Source organism: Solanum pennellii, chromosome 7 (genome assembly GCF_001406875.1).
Source record: "Solanum pennellii chromosome 7, SPENNV200".
NCBI classification, from domain to species: Eukaryota; Viridiplantae; Streptophyta; class Magnoliopsida; order Solanales; family Solanaceae; genus Solanum; species Solanum pennellii.
In genome coordinates this window covers 5,061,434-5,078,705 of record NC_028643.1, presented here as the reverse complement: position 1 = coordinate 5,078,705, position 17,272 = coordinate 5,061,434, and the positions used below count along the sequence as shown (strand labels likewise).

Here is a 17,272-nt window from a genome sequence, read left to right as displayed (position 1 = left end):
GTAAAGTAATTGCTTAATCAATATTTTTTGTGCATATATAACTCAAACGTGGAGGTTACTCCTTGCTATAGGTGGATTCAATTTCAAAAACATCTCATCGTAGATTTTCTTAACTGTTACAAGTCAATGGGCAGACTTTATGGGAGTAAAAAAAGTGAAGTAAAAACAAAATGACTTAATGGTAATCATAATAACTAAAATTATTTTTAGAAACTATTTGGTTTTCTTGTTATCATTCTTGATAGATTTTGTTTGCGTGAAGTTTTGCTTTTACCTTTGATTTTTGTTAGAAAGAAATTAATTTTTATTCGTGATGGTCTTAAATACAAATATCATCCTATTGATTTTATTCGTAAAATTATTTATTAATATCTTTTTCTTATTTTCAATCTAGTTTATATTATTAATTTTATCATACTTATTTAATTCAAGTATATTAATTAGAGTTAAAATAAAGGTGAAAATCATAAATTCATAATTTATTTTTATATTAACGTAGGCATTTTTGATAAGCATAATGAATAGAAAAAATATTAAGAGTTAAATTAAAGTAATAGTAAAATAGAGTAATGAATAGATATTACAAGACTCACAAAAAAATGTGAAGTAATAACAAAACAAATTAATAGTAATAACAATAACTAAAGATGTTTCTACAACTATTTAATTTTCTTGTTATCATTCTTAGTAGATTTTTGTTAGCGTGAAATTACTTTTTTACCCTTGATCATTATTCACTTCATATATAGAAAGATGTTTCTAGAATTATTTACTATCTTTCTTAATACATTTTTGTTAGAATGAAATTGCATTTTTACCCTTAATTATCCTACCACTTCACTCTTCTATATAATAGAAAAGAAATATATAGATTCCTCCACCCAACATTTTTCTGGAGCCATTTCGTGTGTCTCAAATCAGTTATTAAAGAATAGTTTAGGGGTCCCAAATGATATAATGTTTTTTTACGTGGATACCTATTAATTTGCTGACTTATTTATCAAGAACCCACCTTACTATTTTTATATATATTATTTTTATTCTCTTTTTTATTTTTATTCTCTCATTTACTGAAAGTCTATCAAATGGTCAAAACTTTTGCATTTTGCAAATCTGTTGTTGTATACAAAAAAAATAAATTTATTTTTTTTGGTATATTTATAAAATTTCAAGTACTACAGCAAACTAATACTATTTTTGTATCATTATATCAACATGACTATTTTAATATTATTATATGAAATTTTTAATATTCTGAGCAACATTTTATATATCAGAACTTTATATTATATTATATTTTTTCATTTTAAATTTTCATTGTCTACATTTTTAATTCATAATATTTATATACATTCTACTTTCTCGAAACTCCACTTATAAAATTCAATTAAGTATATTATAGTTATATGCTTACTTAAAAATCCAAGAGGCACAGTGAAGTTTATAACGCTAGTTGAAACCTTTTTTTTTTTACTAAGATATAAATTGGATATGCTACTGGTGATAATGATTTTTTTTTATAGATTGTCTTGACACTGCAGGCTTGACTTTGTTAATTTGAATCATTAACAGAGTTTAGTTACATGAATCTGTTAAAGCTTTTATTGTAATTGTGTATGGAAATAATGCTAAATAGAATATATTAATAGTGTTTTTATTAGTTGAGTTTGCATTAATTATACATGTATTATTTTATGTATTGTTTAATTTGATGAATTAAAAATGACATTGTATTACATAAAAATATTTATTTACAAAGTCATTATCCACCTGTATGGCGTAAAAGATGTAAAATGAGTTTTGAGGAGTAATTAAGTATTTAATCATGCTAATGCATAAATTAAATTCTCTTGCATTAATAATATCTAGAAATTCATGGTATTACCTACGAATCATTTGGTAGAGTGTATTAGAAAAAACAATGCATACATTAATGTTTTTGTATTATTAGCACCTTCTTTGACACTCTTTTCCAAGCTATATATAACTAATGCATGAGTCATACACTTTATTTACACAAATAAATACTGAATTTTATAAAATTAAACAAATAGATATATTATTTTTAAGTATCGTCCTACATGACAATTTTATGTCCTATGTGGCGTCCCACATGTATTATGACACGTAAAAAACATATATGTATTACTTGTTTAATTTCATACAATTTTTAGTATCTATTTATACTTATTAAAAACTGAAGGACATAAATATGTGTTAAAATCAAACTAAAGGACTTATTAAAGGGTTTATATAATTGTCAGGGAGTGTTCTCTTCAAAAAAAAAAATTTGCTCATCTGTTTAAGTTTGTGTTTCCCTTTTAGAAAATACTCTAAAACACCTTGCAATCAATTGTTTTCATTTATGTTTTGGGGGAATTAAAATCAATCGAGGTAGAAAATAGTAAAAAGGGTAGAATTCTGGTTGTGGATGATATCAATTGCCATCTTACAACTATTGCGTCACTCAAGTATTCCCAATTTGAAGGTATTTAATTTTTTTCGTTAAACGTGCGCGATCATAAATTTTAAGTGTGATGACACATGTTCCATTCCAAAATAGGGTATTTTTTTTATTTTATTTTCTTGATCTAAGATTTTATGTACATCAAAATTGACATCAAATGAATCAAAGGGTCTTCTGAATTTAATCAAATCAAAACTGACATCAAATGAATTAAAGGGCCTTCGAAATTAATCAAGTACAACTATATGAAAATTTAAACTAGACAATTATTCTTTCCATAACTAATTAATGAATTTTGACCGTATAAAATCATGAAGACACTGATGAGGATATGAGATGAAAAGATCAGTTAGTAATTTTCTGTTAGTAATAGTTTTCATTAGTTAGTTTTGTACATTAAAGTTAGTTATCAAAGTTGTTATAAATCAAGAGAATTGTTAGTTAGTTAGTAGTCTTATATTTATAGGTTCATATTGTAACTTTCTTCTCTTAATTCACATTCAATACAATACACAATTTTCTCTCTCAATTCAGTTACTCCTCTAGTTGAAGTTCATCAATGGTGTCAAGGAATGAAGCTCATCAATGGTGCTAATTTTGTCATGGTATCAGAGCATTGGTTGATGTATCATAGTTGTTCTTGTTTCGAAATCGTTTCGTAAGCTTCTTCTCTTTCTGTGTTGTTTTCAATCGATTCGATTAGCTGATTGAGAGATTGTGTTGTGAATTCTCTGTTTCAGTCATTTTCCTTCTTCTTCTTCTTCTTCTTCTTCTTCGTTCCTTCTGATTGAGGAAACACATTTCGTGGTTGGAGATTAGCAAGTTTTCTAGTTGTTTTCGTGTTGGATTTTCTCACAAATATTCGAACACAATGACTGGTACTCAAGCTGATTCCGCTTCTAGTTCAACTACATCTCGATTGGATTTTATTAGTCCCTTTTACCTGCATCCATCAGAAAATGCAGGATCATCCATGTTACCTGGAGTTTTCGATGGTACCGGTTATAGATCTTGGGGAAGAGCAGTTCTCAGAGCATTGACAGTTAAAAGCAAAACATGTTTTATCAATGGAGCAATTGTGAAACCTGTTTCTACTGATCCTAATTTCATGCAAAGGGAAAGATGTGACGATATGGTCACATCTTGGATCTTAAATTCCTTGTCTCCAGAATTGCGTGATAGCCTGCAATATGTGAATAATGCCAAGGAGTTATGGGCAGAGTTATAGGAAAGATACGATCAAACCAATGGGTGTAAATTGTATCAATTACAGAAGGAGATTAATGAACTTGTTCAAGGCACTTTAGACATCACTAAGTATTACACAACAATGAAAAAGTTATGGGAGGAGATGAGTACAGTTGGTGTCAATTCTCAGTGCACATGTGTGTGCTCTTGTGGGGGTAAAACAAAGTTACAGAAAGCTGAACAAGATAGAAGACTGATACATTTTTTAATGGGGTTAAATGAAATGTATACGACTGTTAGAGGTAGCATTCTTATGATGAGCACTCTTCCTATCATGGTTCAAGCTTTTGCCATTCTATGCCAAGAAGAAAAACAGAGAGAAGTGAAGCCTCATAATCATACAGCCTTAGATTCTACTTCTCTCAATGCTTATGGACAATACAAAAATAATGCAGGTTACAAGGGATTTAGAACAAATTATAGTTCATTTGAAGGAGTTGGAACTAGTTCTGGTAATACAAGCAATAATAATGTGTCTAGAGGAAATTCAAGTACCAACAGGTCTTTTTTGGTCTGCGACTATTGCAACAAAAGGGAAAAGGAACAAGTTCTGCAGCAAATATGTGTGCTTCTGATATGAATACACAACAATATGAGGAAGAGTCTGAAATGGGAAAGCAGATGCCACTAAACCTGTCCAAAGATCAATATGAACAACTACTCAACATCTTGGGAACAATACAAGCTGGAAATGGAGGTTTTAATTCTGATAATTCAAACAACATGCTGAATGGGGCTGTGAACTTGGCAGGTATACTTGTTTGTTATTCCTTTATCACTGATATAGGTGATCCTTTTTGTAAATGTGTTAAACTAACTGTTGGCTCTTGGATCATAGATTCAGGATCATCACATCATATGACCTATGATAAAACCACTCTCACAAACATTAGAACACTCCCATATCCTTTCTTAATATCACTCCCAAATGGTTACAAGGTTAAAGTGACTCAAGTTGTGATGCTTGTTTAAATCCAGCTTTAACTCTGAGCAAAGTGTTATTTGTGCCTAGCTTCAAGTTTAATCTCATTTCTGTTCATTGTTTACCATTACAACTTAATGGAGTAATCAGTTTTGATAAGTTTTCTTGTTTGTTGCAGGGCCCTTCTCTGAAGAGCCCTCTGGAACTTGGTAAAGCCAAGAATGGTCTATATTTCTTGTGTCAAAAATGTCACAATTGCTGCAAGTCTGCTGAGGAAAAGTCACCTCATTCTAATTGTCATCTTGTCTCAAAAATTCACACTGCATCTTCTGTAAAACAATCTCAAATTTCTACTATAAATAAAGCAGATTGTAAGGCTATTCCTTCTTCTTATTCTAATGATAAATGTCTTTCATTTGCTAATGTCTCTAGTCACACTTATAATGATGAACTTCTGTGGCATGCTAGATTAGGCCATGTACCCTTTGTAAAGATGAGGAATATATCAGCCATACCTGTAAATTTTTCTCCTAAACAACCTTTTACATGCAATATATGCCCTTTGGCTAGGCAAACTAGGATGCCTTTTCCAGAAAGCACATGTACCACTACCACAATTTTTTAATTGCTACATGTTGATTTATGGGGGCCATATCACATTCCTACTCATGATGGTTACCATTATTTTCATACTATGGTGGATGACTACAGTAGGTCCACTTGGACACAATTACTAAGGTGCAAAAGTAATGCTCTTCAAACCATATAAGCCTTTGTATCTCTCATAGAAAACCAATTTCAAACTAAGTTGAAAGTCATAAGATCAGACAATGGGTTTAGAATTTACCTCAGCTGAAGCTGTATATTTTTTTCAAACCAAAGGCATTATACACCAAAGGAATTGTCCATATACACCTCAACAAAATGGAGTGGTAGAAAGGAAACATAAATACTTACTTGAAACAGCAATAGCACTCTTATTTCAATCAAAATTACCTACGAAATACTGGGGAGAGTGTGTATTAACTGCCACATATATAATAAACAGATTGCCTGCTAAACTTCTTCAAAACAAATCTCCATATGAGATATTATACCATAAACAACCTACATATTCTCATCTGAAGAGTTTTGGTTGTCTTTGTTTTCCAACTGTCTTAAAAACTCACAAGGATAAACTTGAACCAAGAACCACTCCCCATGTTTTTGTTGGCTACCCATTCAATACAAAAGGCTACAAAGTTTTGAATTTAGCTACCAAGAAAGTTCACATATCTAGAGATGTTATTTTCCATGAAAAAAATTTTCCTTTTGTTCTTGCTCCTGATGACTCTAGTTTCAGTTCTGTTTTACAAATGCTCACTCATTTTGTCAATATGCCTTGTATGCCTGGAAAAATAAACATTTTTGCTGCTGATGAAATGCTGGACAATCTTACACCACATGAAGTCACTGACAATCAAGTAACCAATATTACTAACATACATGAAACACCATCTGTTGATATACATGATTCTACACCACAAGAACCACAAGAACCTAGAAGAACTTCCAGAACAATAAATACTCCTAGTTATCTAAAGGATTACACCTACATCCTACCGAAGTTACATGATTCCTACCTAAGTTACATTCCCTCAATGCTTTTATTTCTCACAATAACCATGTATGTTTCAATAGTCTTTGTTCTGATAGCCAGCAGCTAGTCACAACCATTTCACATGAATGTGAACCTAATTCTTTTGAAGAGGTAATATTGCACTCTGCTTGGCAGCAAGCCATGACACATGAGTTTGAAGCTTTGTATGCTAACGATACTTGGGAAATGGTCATGTTACCTGATGGAAAAAAGGCTATTGGTTGTAAATGGGTAAACAAAATAAAGCATAAAGCTGATGGAAGTATAGAGAGATTCAAGGCTAGGCTGGTAGTAAAAGATTATACACAACAAGCTGGAGTAGATTACATTGAAACATTTTCACCTGTGGTGAAAATGACTACTGTTAGAACACTGATTACATGGTGATTTACATGAGGAAGTTTACATGGTACCTCCACAAGGTCTTACAACAGGTTGTGATAACATGGTGTGCAAATTAAAGAAATCCTTGTATGGCCTGAAACAGGCAAGTAGGCAATGGTATGAGAAGCTGGCAAACAGTTTGTGTTCAAGAGGGTATCAACATTCAGATAGTGATTATTCTTTGTTTTACAAAAATAATGGGTGTTCTTTGTTATTTGTTGCTATATACGTGGATGATATAATCATGACTGGTAATGATGTTGCTGAAATCAATTCTTTAATGTGTTTCCTGCATAACCAATTCAGAATAAAAATTTTGGGTAAACTACACTATTTCTTAGGCCTAGAAATCTTGTATAGACATGATGGTGTTCTTATCTCTCAGAGGAAATTCACTTCTGATCTTCTGAAGGACTTTGATGTGTTGAGTTACAAAACTACTTCATCACCACTTGATTGCACTGAAAAGTTAAAAATCACAGATGGTAAGCTCTTAACTGATCCTACTCAATATAGGAAGTTGGTTGGGAAGCTCAATTTTCTAACTAATACTAGAATGGACATATCCTATAGTGTCTAACGTTTGAGTCAATTCATGCAATCACCCAGGGAACCACATTTACCATGTACTCAGATATTTGAAACAGGATCCAACCATGGGTATTTTTATTTCAAACAAGCCTGAGCTCACTGTCAGTGCCTACTGTGACTCTGATTGGGCTGCTTGCCCTGAATCAAGGAGGTCTGTTAGTGGTTACCTAGTACGTATGGGAGACAGTCCTATCAGCTGGAAACCTAAGAAGCAAGCAACAGTATCATTATCATCTGCTGAAGCTGAATATAGGGCAATAAGACAAGTTGTGGGAGAGCTAGTGTGGCTTGAAAGGTTGCTAGGTGAATTGGATGTGAAATGTTCCCTGCCTATACATGTTCATTGTGACAGTCAAGCAACAGTTCACGTTACCAAGAATCCAGTTTTTCATGAACGGACAAAACGTATTGAAATTGATTGCTAAACTTCATCAAGGTTTAATCACACTCCCCATCATATATCCACTGATTCACAATTGGCAGATATCTTCACCAAAGTCTTGACTGGGGTGAAACACACTTCTCTATTACACAAGTTGTCTGTAATTACATCACCTCCAACTTGAGGGGGGGTGATGAGAATATAAGATTAAAAAATCAGTTAGTAATTTTCTGTTAGTAACAGTTTCCATTAGTTAGTTTTGTACAATAAAGTTAGTTAGCAAAGTTGTTATAAATCAACAGAATTGCTAGTTAGTAAGTAGTCTTGTATATATAGGTTCATATTGTAACTTTCTTCTCTTAATTCACATTCAATACAATACACAATTTTCTCTCTCAATTCAGTTACTCCTCTAGTTGAAGTTCATCAATGGTGTCAAGGAATGAAGTTCATCAATGGTGCTAATTTTGTCAGACACCACTATTTTTTTTATTATATATGTAAAACTAATTTTAACATAAAATCTATATGTAATATACATTTAATTAATGCAATTTTGGGTTGGTCCAATTATATAACATACGTATTAGATTATGTTGGTATCTATGTACTATTTTATGCGCAATGAGATATGAAGAAAGTAGAGGTTATCGATCCGATAAAATCAATAGCTTCTTTGCGAAATTCTGTATTATTTATCTTAAATAATTTTAAAAAACGTAATACTTCATAGTCATTGATATGAAGAACTCATTAACTTTAAATTATAAATCCTCTTCTGAATAACCATGAGATTAGACTATTTAAGGACAAAGATACCTTTTATGTAAGAAATTCTTATATAACAGTAATAACTCATTATTACTATTAATTACTTAGAGCATTAGTAAAATAAAATGCCACTAGTATAAACTGATTGAATAATCTGGGCATAACAATTTATTAAAAAAATCTATAAAATAAAACATTTAATAACATAGATTACCTATATCCTTAATCAAGAAGCCCATTCAATCTAGTAATTAATGTAAGTATACTCGTTTAGTTTAAGGAATTGATACTAAGCAATCCAAAAGGACGATTCTAGTAGAAAAAGAATGCCACAAATGTATGTTTACTATCGTAATAAATAAATATGTCCCTTAATTTCGCTTTAATTAATATTTTTATCCTTCAACTTTTAATTTACATAAATATATACCGAACTTTATAAAATTAACAAATAGACACATTTTTTCTAAGTGTCGTCCTACATGCCAATTTTATGTCCTATATGGCGTCCACATGTATTATGTCACGTAGGACATATATATTTACTTATTTAATTTTATACAATTTTTATCGTCTATGTATACTTATTAAAAGTTGGAGGGCATAGATATGTGTTAAAATCAAATTAAAGGACTTATTAAAGGGTTTATATAATAGTTAAGGAGTGTGGTCTTCAAAAAAAAAATTTTGCTCATCTGTTTAAATTTGTGTTTCCCTTTTAGAAAAATACTCTAAAACACCTTGCAATCAACTGTTATCATTTATGTTTTGGGGGAATTGAAATCAATGGAGGTAGAAAATAGTAAAAAGGGTAGAATTCTGGTTGTGGATGATATCAATTGCAATCTTACTACTATTGCATCACTCAAGTATTCCCAATTTGAAGGTACTTAACTTATCTTTTTTTATTTTTCGTTAAATGTGGGCGATCGTAAATTTAGAATTACGATGACATATGTTTCATTCTAAAACAGGATATTTTCTTCTTTTCTTTTCTTGATCTAAGATTTTATGTAAATCAAAACTGACATCAAATGAATTAAAGGGCCTTCTGAATTTAATCAGGTATAACTATATCAAAATGTAAAGAAGACAATTGTTCTTTCCATTATCTATTTAATGAATTTTGACTGTACAAAATCATGAAGTATTATATATGTAAAACTAATTTTAACATAAAATCTATATATAATATGCATTTAATTAATGCAATTTTGGGTCTATCCAATTTTATAACATATGTATTAGGTTATGTTGGTATCTATGTATTATTTTACGCGCAATGAGATATGAAGAAAGTAGAGAGTATCGATCCGATGAAATCAATAACTTTTTTAAGAAATTCTGTATTATTTATCTTAAATAATTTTTAAAAAACTCAATAATTCATAAAATTGATATGAAGAACTCATAAATTTTAAATTATGAATCCTCTTATGAATAATCAGGAGATTAGACTACTTAAGGACAAAGATACCTTTTAATTAAGAAATTCTTATATAACAGTAATAACTCATTATTACTATTAATTACTTAGAGCATTAGTCAAAAAGAATGCAACTAGTATAAACTGATTTAATAATGTGGGCATAACAATTTATTAAAAAAATCTATAAAATAACACATTTAATAACATAGATTACCTATATCCTTAATCAAGAAACCCATTCAATCTAGTAATTAATGTAAGTATACTCGTTTAGTTTAAGTAATTAATGTAAGTATACTCGTTTAGTTTAAGGAATTGATACTCTACTTTTAGCAATAAAACTTAATTAGCCTATTTAAATATATATTTTCTCTGTTCCTTTTTATTTGATACAATTTTTTTTCAAGAGTCAATTGATATGAACATTGCCTAATATTATGAATGTATTTTTTTCATCAAATTGATATAATAAAATTATAATATATAGTAATTTTTGTATAGTTTATAAATATTTAAATTTTATCTTTTAAAAATATCAAAATAATTTAATTAAGTTTAACTTTAAAAATTAGTCAAACTGACTCCAAGTGCAATAAGACAACTAAAAGAAATTGAGGAAGTATATTCACTTCATCTATTTGCTTTCTTTAATTCTTCATCAAATGATTTTTGAAATATTTCTATATGTAATATTAATAATTATCTGTTCTTTTTGTATGTTTATATCATAATAAAATTGTTTTGTTTAATTCAGTTATGACAGTGAATAGCATAGAAGTTGCTTTGGGTGGCCTTAGAAGCAGTGGCCTCTCATTTGATCTTTTGCTCACTGATATCCACATGCTTAAAATGGATGTCTTTCAATTTCAACAAGAGATAACTAAGGAATTTGACATTCCCATTTGTTGTAAGTTTATAATTCTTTATATTTCTTTATGAAATTAAAAAAATATCGTTCTTTATTGATAACTCTAAACTCATAATGATTCAAATTATATATACTGTATTATATACTCCCTACATCTCATTTTATGTGACACCAAAAAAAAATGTCCCACTTAATTTTAAAGATAGTACTCTAATACATTTATGAGGAGGGAGAAAAATGAGTTTACTTTTTAAAGGACAATTTGGCAAACATTCCAAAGTCTTTATTATTTCTTAAACTCCGTGTCTAGTCAAATGTTGTCACATATAATGGGACGGAGGGAGTATGAAATAGCGACTAACCCTAATAATACTATATATGATTTATAGAAAGAAATTAAAGATATGCGGAATAGGGATTAATCTAGAATGGAATTACATGGGAATTTTTATACGGATTAGTAAGAAAATTTGCAGGAGAATAAGTTACCTGCAGATTTTCATGTTAATCCCTAGAAAAACCTCACGTAATTCACACTTTTCCTATAATGAACTAGTAACCATCCTTTTTTCTCTATTTTGTTCTAATTGTATGACTTAGATCTTTATCATTTAATGTGATTGCCAGTTATGTCAAATGATAAGAAAGACAGTACACTTATCAAAGGACTAGACAATAGAGCTGTTTTCTTCATACTGAAGCCCATAACACAAGATGGTATAAATTATTTATGGAATTATGCAACCTCATTGGGAAAGAAGAAGCATAAAGGAAAACATGTTGTACAAGTGTTTGAAGAAAACACTAATGAGAAAATCCTCAATGAGGTAATTGATATTGAATCTTCGTCTTCCGTTAGTAAGAAGGACAAATCTATCAGAAAATATGACGATGTTGAAAATAAAGACTATTCATCTCAACGAGCCAAGAAGAGTAAAACCCTTTGGAGGGATCCCCTTCACAACAAATTCGTGGAAGTTGTTGATATTCTTGGTGTGAAAAGTAAGTCTTCCTATACATAAATAATTCGATAATATCAGGTCATTCAAATATTATCTATATGTAAAACACCATAAAATATGTGATTCTCGATAGAGCCACCTTTCATCATTATTTAGCTAGATTAAAATTTTAATTCTTTTCTATATGTTGTAGGTACTTGACATACCCCTTATTTTATTCAATAATGCATGTCCACTTTTCTATATTTAGTCATCATTTTATAATTTTCTTATATTTATATAACACAATCTTATTATATAGTCTCTCATCGAAAAATTATATTATTTAACTAGATTAAAATTTTAATTTCATATTTTAATTTCATGTATGTATATATTGTAGGTACTTAAGTGACTTGTCTTACTTACTACAAATGTCTATTTTTGTATTATTTTAACGTTCCTTAGTAAATTTTCTGCCTCCATCACTACTTGTATATATATTTCGATTTGAGTAAACTAGGAAATAAACATGATATATATATTTTTTTTTGCAGATGCTCGTCCCAAAAAAGTTCATGAACTCATGAATATGCCTGAGCTGACTAAGAAACAGATTGCTAGCCACCTCCAGGTTTAAATATTTACCTTTGATGTTTATATTTTCTATCAACCTCTTTTTACTTTTTAAAAGTCACAATATTTATCCTTTTAGGAATTTATTTGATAAATTCACATATAGAAAAATAAATATTATTTTTTGAGATGAAAAGAGAAAAATACTAAATACTAATTGAGTAAAGAGTTAATAGTGGTTTATTATATTTGTGTTTGTACACTTTGCAGAAATATCGTTTGACCTTGGATAAAAAACCTAATCCAGAATTGGTTTTGGATTCGAGTAAAACCACATCTGGTAATGCTAATCAATTGTCAATAACAACTGACAATATTTCAGCTTTAGCTCCACAAGGTATGACAAAAAATCTCAACAATGCTGGCCCTGATACTGAGCCTGATCTTCGAAACTTCATGTATGATTATGAGAAAGATAGAAAATTTTCTAATATATTAAGTCGACATCTTAATCAGAAGCCTTATAAATTGGTACGTACTTTTGATTTTATACGTTTTCTTATTTATTTTCTAGTATTCTTTTATGTTTAGAAAGTTATAGCCTTTCTAACGTAAATATTTGATGATTTTTAGTGTACAAACCTAACAAGAATGAGAAGGAGATAACTATTAGCAAATTATATAATATCTTACAAATAAATAGTGTAAAATTAATTATTATTAAATCTTCATATAATTTTTTTTATATCTTATTTCATTATGTAGCAAGGAAATCATGAAGGTATTAATGCTGATGGAATATCGTTACAACTTGGTAATGTTCTTCCAAATTCGAATTTGGAGGTAATTTTTCATATATCTGTCTTATTTTCTGAAAATATTAATTTATAGAGTTTATGTTAATTTAGTGTACTTAAAATTATATGATAATTATTAATACTGCATGGTAATAGTAATTACGCTTGTAATTTTCATGTATTATTTTAACGTGTAACAAGAAAATTACGGAGGTGTTATTACAAAGAAAAAAATATTAAATATCCCCTATATTTAAAACTTAGAGGTATTTTTCATATATTTATGTTTGGTCAACGAGTATTATATTATCGACTCATCAAATTCACATTGAAATAGGATCCACACAAGAAAAAACACTCGAATTAAGAAAATAATACACACTATTATTTTTCTCCGATTTTCAAATAATTTGATTGGTTAATTTTTAATTTCTAGTGTTTTATTTTATTTTACAGCAAGGAAAATATGCAAGTATTACTGCAGAGGAAAGACCATTGCATTCCAGCACTGTTTCTCCAAATTTGACACTTCAGGTAGTTTTTCATATACCTATATTTGGTAATAGAATATTACTTCATCCGCTCTTATTTAGTTGTCATAATTTTCTTTTTGAGTGTCTGACTGATACTTTAAGATATATTTTTAATTATATTGATAAGAAAAAAAATTATATTTTATATTACTTTTTAGATAGTTTTTGAATATTTAAATTTTTATTTTAAAATCTCAAATTAATGTAATCTACTTTAGCTTTAAAAATTAATCAAATTAACTCTGAAAAAGTTCAACATGACAACTAAAAAGGAATGCTGGAAGAATAGTGCAACTTGGCAACTAAAAAGTAACGGAGGGAGTAAGTATATTTTAGAAATATAATTTGAGAGTTAAACAAAATAAGTAAATTTGTACACAATCATGATAATAAAGTAATTTCTTACATTTTGGTAGAACACAAATGATCAAAGTTTTGTTATATGAAACTCTAAATGTGTGTCATATAAAATAATTCGATAATGAAATCAGAATTATGCTCTCTCCGTCCCATTTTATATGATAACATCGAACACAAAGTTTAAGAAATAATGAAGACTTTAAAATGTTTATCAAATTATCCTTCAAAAAAGTTAACTCACTTTTCTGTCTCCTTATAAATGTATTAGAATACTATCTTTAAAATTAAGTGAGACCAACAAGGATAAAAGAGAAATTGTAGCTTTAAATATTTAACATATAAAGAAATGTGACATTTTTTTACCATATTATAACTTTTGAAATATACTTAGAGAAAATATTTTTCAGTAAATATGCTTATAATTATTTTTTGTGTCTTCTTTCGCTATGTAGCAAGAAATCTATGGAGGTGTTACTGCAGGGGATGCATTGTTCGATCATCTTAATGTTCGCTCAAATTCAGAAAATGGGGTAATTTTTCATACTCTTCATTTGGTCAATGAACATTTTGCTATAAAGTAAAGAAAATTGAGAAAGTTTGTACGCACTATCATTTTGTTACACACACAAAAAAAAATTATGAAATTCAAAACTATATTTTTTTTATAAAAAATACTTACAAATTCGATTTCTTATTTTACTATGCAGTCAGGAGATTATGAAAGTTTTACTGCAGAAGATTGGTCAATCCTCAATAGTCTTTTCTTGGATCATGAACTCGAGGTAGTTTCTTATATACATTTTGTATGTTAGATCACAAAGCATTATTTTTTGAAAGTACAATACCAGAGTTGAGTGAATTATGGTGTACATGTCTGGAATGGTAGGACCGTCTAGAATAACACTAAAGAGATTTGAATTTTCTCCCATCAGATTGAAATTATTCTATTATCCTCCATATATCCATAATACTTTCCATTTAACAGTGGTGGTCTTGTTTGTGACGCTCTTTGACCAGTAGGTGGTGCAACTATTGATCATTTTCAAATTTTATTTTTTTGAATGACAGACCTACTCGAATACCAATTAAACTGTACCACCTATTTGATACATGAATTTGGTACTTGTAATACTTTAATTGAATCATGTAACACGAAAGAGCACAAACATTTATTATTGAAAACCTTCTTGTTTAAGGAAGAAAAACCACAACCTGACGTGTAGAATTTTCAGTAACTTCTCACTAACTTCAAAGAGTGGTTTTCGATTACAACTCTATAATCTAAAAGAATAGGTCTAGTACTTCAACTCCAACGATTAAATCTAATTGTTATCTCTTCTCTCCAAGAAGTAATAACGGCTTATAGTTACAACTCTCACAAACTCATTTTCAAACATACAACTATTACAACTCAATAACAATTTCAAGTCACACAAACAATATTCAGTGTCTTCAAAAGCAATTATCTTTTATTGGACCCTATGCAGATTCAAACTCTATTTTTGTACGCCTTCTCTTCCTACTTCATTTTGTAACTAACTTTCAGTACTTGATCTAATTTATTAGTCATCAAAACTATATTTACTAAAAATATATTGACCAGATGTCCATTTGTCTATGTTTCACCATAGAATATTATATTATGAAATTATAATTATAAACTTAATTGAAACAAAAAAAAAAAGGTTTGTATACACTATCAGTTTCTTTTCAACCACTTCACTTCCCCAGTCAATTAGTGAAGATGACTTTCCTTCGATTTGAAAGGCTTCCCAAGTAGTTGGACAAATAAGTTATCAATTTTATTTTTTCTTAAACTTTTGTAGAACAAAAATGATAGATTTTTGTTATATGAAATTAAAATTTAAACTTATGTTGTGCAAGATATTTCCATAGTGTAATTCAAAACCATATCATAACTTGTAAATCAATAGTGCAAATAATTGTCAATAAATATTTTTATAACTTTTGTTCTTTTATTTCAATCATGTGTAGCAAGCTAATCATGAAGGTCTTACTACAAAGGAAGGATCACTCCAACTTCGTAATGATCCCCCGAACACAACACTTGAGGTGACTTCTTATATACCTATTGTTTATTTAATTTTTTTCTTATGTTTTTGTCGTATATAAATGATCTACTTTTGTTATATGAGTAGTTAAATATGTGTTGAATAAGATAATCTAAAATTGAAGATCAATATTTATCATAATTTGCAAACAAATAGTGTGAAAATATTTGTAATAAACTGTACGTACAACTTTTGGTGTCATTATTTCACTATATGGAAAAAAAATTAAGCAGGTATTATTATATATTAAAAAATGTTATTTCTCCATACTAGTGTTCTTACAAATTTAAAAGCTTTGATAGTTTTTTATATGTCTATGTTTGGTCATAGAATATTATATTCTAAAAATATACTTACAGAGTTACCAGGTTTTGAGGCATATCTGCCTCTACATTGTTGCCATAGTTGGCTAATACTGTTAGATTACCAAAACTAGCTAACTTAATGCAAGTGGTCCTTAAAACTAGTTTAGTAGATATTGCCCTTTGTTGATCATCCTTGACTAGAGACATAGTATGATCAAGAGGAGCAGATAATATAGTAGCTTGATCGGACGGTGTTAGCTTGGTACCTGGTCTTGACAAAAAGTCTGCTACCTTGTTTTCTTGTCGAAAGCTATGTCTGATTGGTGGATTCCCCAACCTCTTCATAAGCAACCTTGAATGATTAATTTTTCTCATATAAATAGGTTGAGAATTTTCTAGTGCTTCTATTGCCTCAATTGAGTCTAGCTCAATTTCTATAGGGACAATAGAACAATCAACAACTAATTTTAAACCATCGAGAAGAGCTTTTATGTCAGTGAACCTTTGGGTAGTGATGTCACGGTAAACACTCATTACCAATTGCCATTGTGATCCCTGATAACTCCTCCAAGTACCGCCCTTATTACAAACTTTGAAAAGGAGTCGTCTGTGTTAAGTTTGAAAGATCCTACCTGGGGTGGGGGTGGGGGGAACCACCTAATTCTAATGAAGTCGGATGATTCAGGATCTTGCGCCTGATGAGTATAATGTCGGTATTATGTCATTTTATTATTCACCAGGGTAGACGGTAGGGATGCGTTTTTGTTGTTGAAAATATTATGGTTTCTGTTTTTCCATAAACTCCAAAGGACGAAAGGGAAAACTCCGACCTGTTGGATAGGTTGCTATGTTGCGGCAACTTAAGATCTTTCAATGAGTTGAGCGAATGGGTATGTGGAGAGATGTAGGGTGGGTGAGATATGGTTTCATCCTCTTGTTTATAGAATGTGCAAATGGATTCTGGGACAACGCCAAAATGGTGCAAGT

The 17,272-nt window shown here is 29.7% G+C and overlaps 1 protein-coding gene across 1 annotated transcript; it reads left to right on the top strand.

Annotated features, from left to right (window-relative positions):
- The first annotated feature begins 9,190 nt into the window (after positions 1 to 9,190).
- On the top strand, positions 9,191 to 16,082 carry LOC114077916 (two-component response regulator ARR14-like). The gene is made up of 11 exons (XM_027918309.1): positions 9,191 to 9,290; positions 10,588 to 10,740; positions 11,329 to 11,703; positions 12,200 to 12,276; positions 12,489 to 12,749; positions 12,984 to 13,061; positions 13,472 to 13,549; positions 14,361 to 14,438; positions 14,616 to 14,690; positions 15,904 to 15,981; positions 16,068 to 16,082. The coding sequence occupies exons 1-11, from the start codon at positions 9,191 to 9,193 to the stop codon at positions 16,080 to 16,082; spliced, it is 1,368 nt and encodes a 455-aa protein (XP_027774110.1).
- Positions 16,083 to 17,272: the final 1,190 nt, after the last annotated feature.

Coding starts and splice junctions, on each gene's coding strand:
- LOC114077916 (XM_027918309.1), top strand. CDS start 9,191: ATGGAGGTAGAAAATAGTAAAAAGGGTAGAATTCTGGTTGTGGATGAT. Junction 13,550..14,360: donor CTCCAAATTTGACACTTCAG/GTAGTTTTTCAT, acceptor TTCGCTATGTAG/CAAGAAATCTATGGAGGTGT. Junction 14,439..14,615: donor GCTCAAATTCAGAAAATGGG/GTAATTTTTCAT, acceptor TTTACTATGCAG/TCAGGAGATTATGAAAGTTT.